At 39.2% G+C, this 2,466-nt stretch overlaps 1 protein-coding gene across 1 annotated transcript; it reads right to left on the bottom strand.

The window, feature by feature from the left end:
• Window positions 1-225: 225 nt before the first annotated feature.
• On the bottom strand, window positions 226-2,137 carry LOC137822479 (U-box domain-containing protein 26-like). The gene has a single exon (XM_068627369.1). It carries the CDS (start codon window positions 1,550-1,552, stop codon window positions 374-376), a length of 1,179 nt encoding a protein of 392 aa, XP_068483470.1. The 5' UTR covers window positions 1,553-2,137; the 3' UTR covers window positions 226-373.
• Between the last annotated feature and the right edge of the window lie 329 nt (window positions 2,138-2,466).

The raw sequence follows: 2,466 nt of genomic DNA, 5'->3' as shown, positions 1-2,466 counted from the left end.
ACTGTGGTTAGGTGTTCTATCTTACATTTCAGCTTCAGGTGTTCATGATGAGAAAAGTTCTTCAAATCTATTTAAGTTTATGTTAACAAGAGAACATTGAAAGCCAAAAAGCTGTTAGTTGGTACCTTAGCTGAAATTCTTTCATCGTCTCCATCAAATGTAAGGTTGATAGGTTGCAATCAAACTTACCAAACATATTTTGAGAGGTGAATACCAGAGATAATATTGAGGCCAAAACGTTTTTAATTTGCTGATAATATCAAAGATTACAAAGTATATGGGTACAAATACTGCTGCACACAGAAAACAAGACCTCCCAGAGCCATCAAATACTGATCATTATTATTAACATTTATCATTCACATTTCACAATCTACACCTGTTTTGGTTCCTCAATCCACTTTGATCTTAGCAACTTGAGCAGCATTCTTGCTTTTGTTTTAGTTTTGGGGTCACACTGACTCTGGAGAAGAAACAGCAACTGAGTCAAAACTCCAGCACCGATTGCTTCCTCTCTTGCTCGCCCAAAATCACGGCAAACGATTGCAAGTATCCCAACAGCACTCTCACTACACTCTTGATTACACACTTTGAAAACCAACTTCACCAAAGTTGCAACCCCATAAGGGTGATTCACCAGTGCCTCTTTAGCACTCTCTAGCACCAGAAGGTTCTTTATTATTGCCATCGCAAATGGAGCCAAGTTCTTCTGCCTTGTTTCACAACCTGAAATGTATATTATGACCCCATCAATTGCTCCTGCCCTCACCAAATTGTCTCGGTTAGATTGCAAGGAACATAATGATAACATGGCCTTAATTGCAACCTTAGAAACCTCAGAACCTTGACGAACAAGTACGACAATTTCACGCAGTAAATTTTGAGAGTGTCCAAGCATGTGACATACCTCTTCTGTTTGGGGTGATGCTGTAGAATCTATAAGATGACAAAGACTGGTCTTAACCGAGCTAGTTCCCTTTTCAAATAGTAGTAAGAACGTTGCTAACTTAGACTCATCTTTGATCATATTTAGAGCCTCCAAACTCACAAGAGGTAACAACTTTATAATGCAACAAAGTGCTAGCTCCGTGAACTTGGTGTGACATTTTGTGAACTCAGTTCCAAAAACAAGTTCCAAAAGTAGGGGCAAGAAACTCAGTTGATGGAAAAAAGATTTTCTGAAGGAGCAATACTCATCAGAGAGAACTCTAATTTTCTCAAGTGCTTGGAGCTTGTTTTCCAATTCGGGAGATTCAAGGGAATGCTTTAGTGCGGCTAGATGATCAATAGTAGCACAGTTACCAAATTGGGGACCCAATTGGAGCCACTGATCGATCAAGTGGCGAAGAGTGTGGTTGGGAACAATGGATGCATCATGAAGCTTCTGCATTGTTACAGGGCATGTGAGATTTCCAGCAGAGAACCATTTCTCTATGCTCGATCTGTCATAGGTTTGGCCGGTGGACAAAGTTACTGGATCTTCGAACAAGTCCAAACTGATGGGGCATCTGAACAGGTGAGGAATGGTAATTTCAATTTGGGCTTCCTTCATGGAAAGAAGCTGAATATTGTTTCCACAGACCAACGAAAGAAGCAAACAGTTGCAATTACCAAATGGAACCTATATTGAAGAAAGTGACAGAAAATCAAAGTGGTTTGGTTGTTCTGGAGATATGATCTTGGGCAAGCTTAAAGTTTGAGCCTTTAGGTGTGGCCAATACAAGACAAGCATTTTGAGGCACTACCTAAAACACTAATGCCATAAAGACGGTGTCAGAAAGTAGTATACTTTTTTTCCTCCTTTGCCTGTTAAAGCCTTGAGACAGCAAAAGTTAATGACAAGAGGTAGAAACTAGAAACTAAACTAGAAACTAGAAAGTGGTGTGGTGTGGTGGTGACTGTGTGAGAGAAGAGTGAGAAATGGAGCATTATGAATAGCAAGATATGGGGTAAAGAAAAATGAAAAAAAGTTGAGTACTTGCATTCCAAACTGGAGTCAGAAGGGAAAGAAGGAGTTGAGTGTGAGGAAGTTTATTTAAGCCCTGCAGTTTGTGCCTGACAGAAAAGACAGTGGAGAAAGAGAAAGAGAAAAAGTGCAATCTTACTTGGAAAAAACAGGAAAGAACACCACAAACTCAGGTCCAAGGAACAGACCTTATCACAACTAATAATATAGAATAATTGTGGTAATGGTCCCCACCTTGCTCCCACCAATCCAGTCAAACTCACCCACCAAAAGGGAAAATTATTGTTAATGTCTTTCAAGTTTGAATAACCTGTTAGGACCCTGCCTACCATGGGAGCCAACTCTCCACTATGAACAACACTTTTTTATATTTGAATGTAAGAAAAAATTACACATTTTCATATTTCATAAGATTTTTTAACAACCAACAGTACTCTTGTACTTATATCACAAGAAATTGAGTGTGGTGTTGTGTGGTTGGCACTTATTTGATTGATTTA

This window comes from Phaseolus vulgaris, chromosome 9 (assembly GCF_000499845.2).
Source record: "Phaseolus vulgaris cultivar G19833 chromosome 9, P. vulgaris v2.0, whole genome shotgun sequence".
NCBI lineage: Eukaryota > Viridiplantae > Streptophyta > Magnoliopsida > Fabales > Fabaceae > Phaseolus > Phaseolus vulgaris.
The sequence above is the reverse complement of the archived record's forward strand: the minus strand, read 5'-3'. Positions and strand labels throughout refer to the sequence as shown.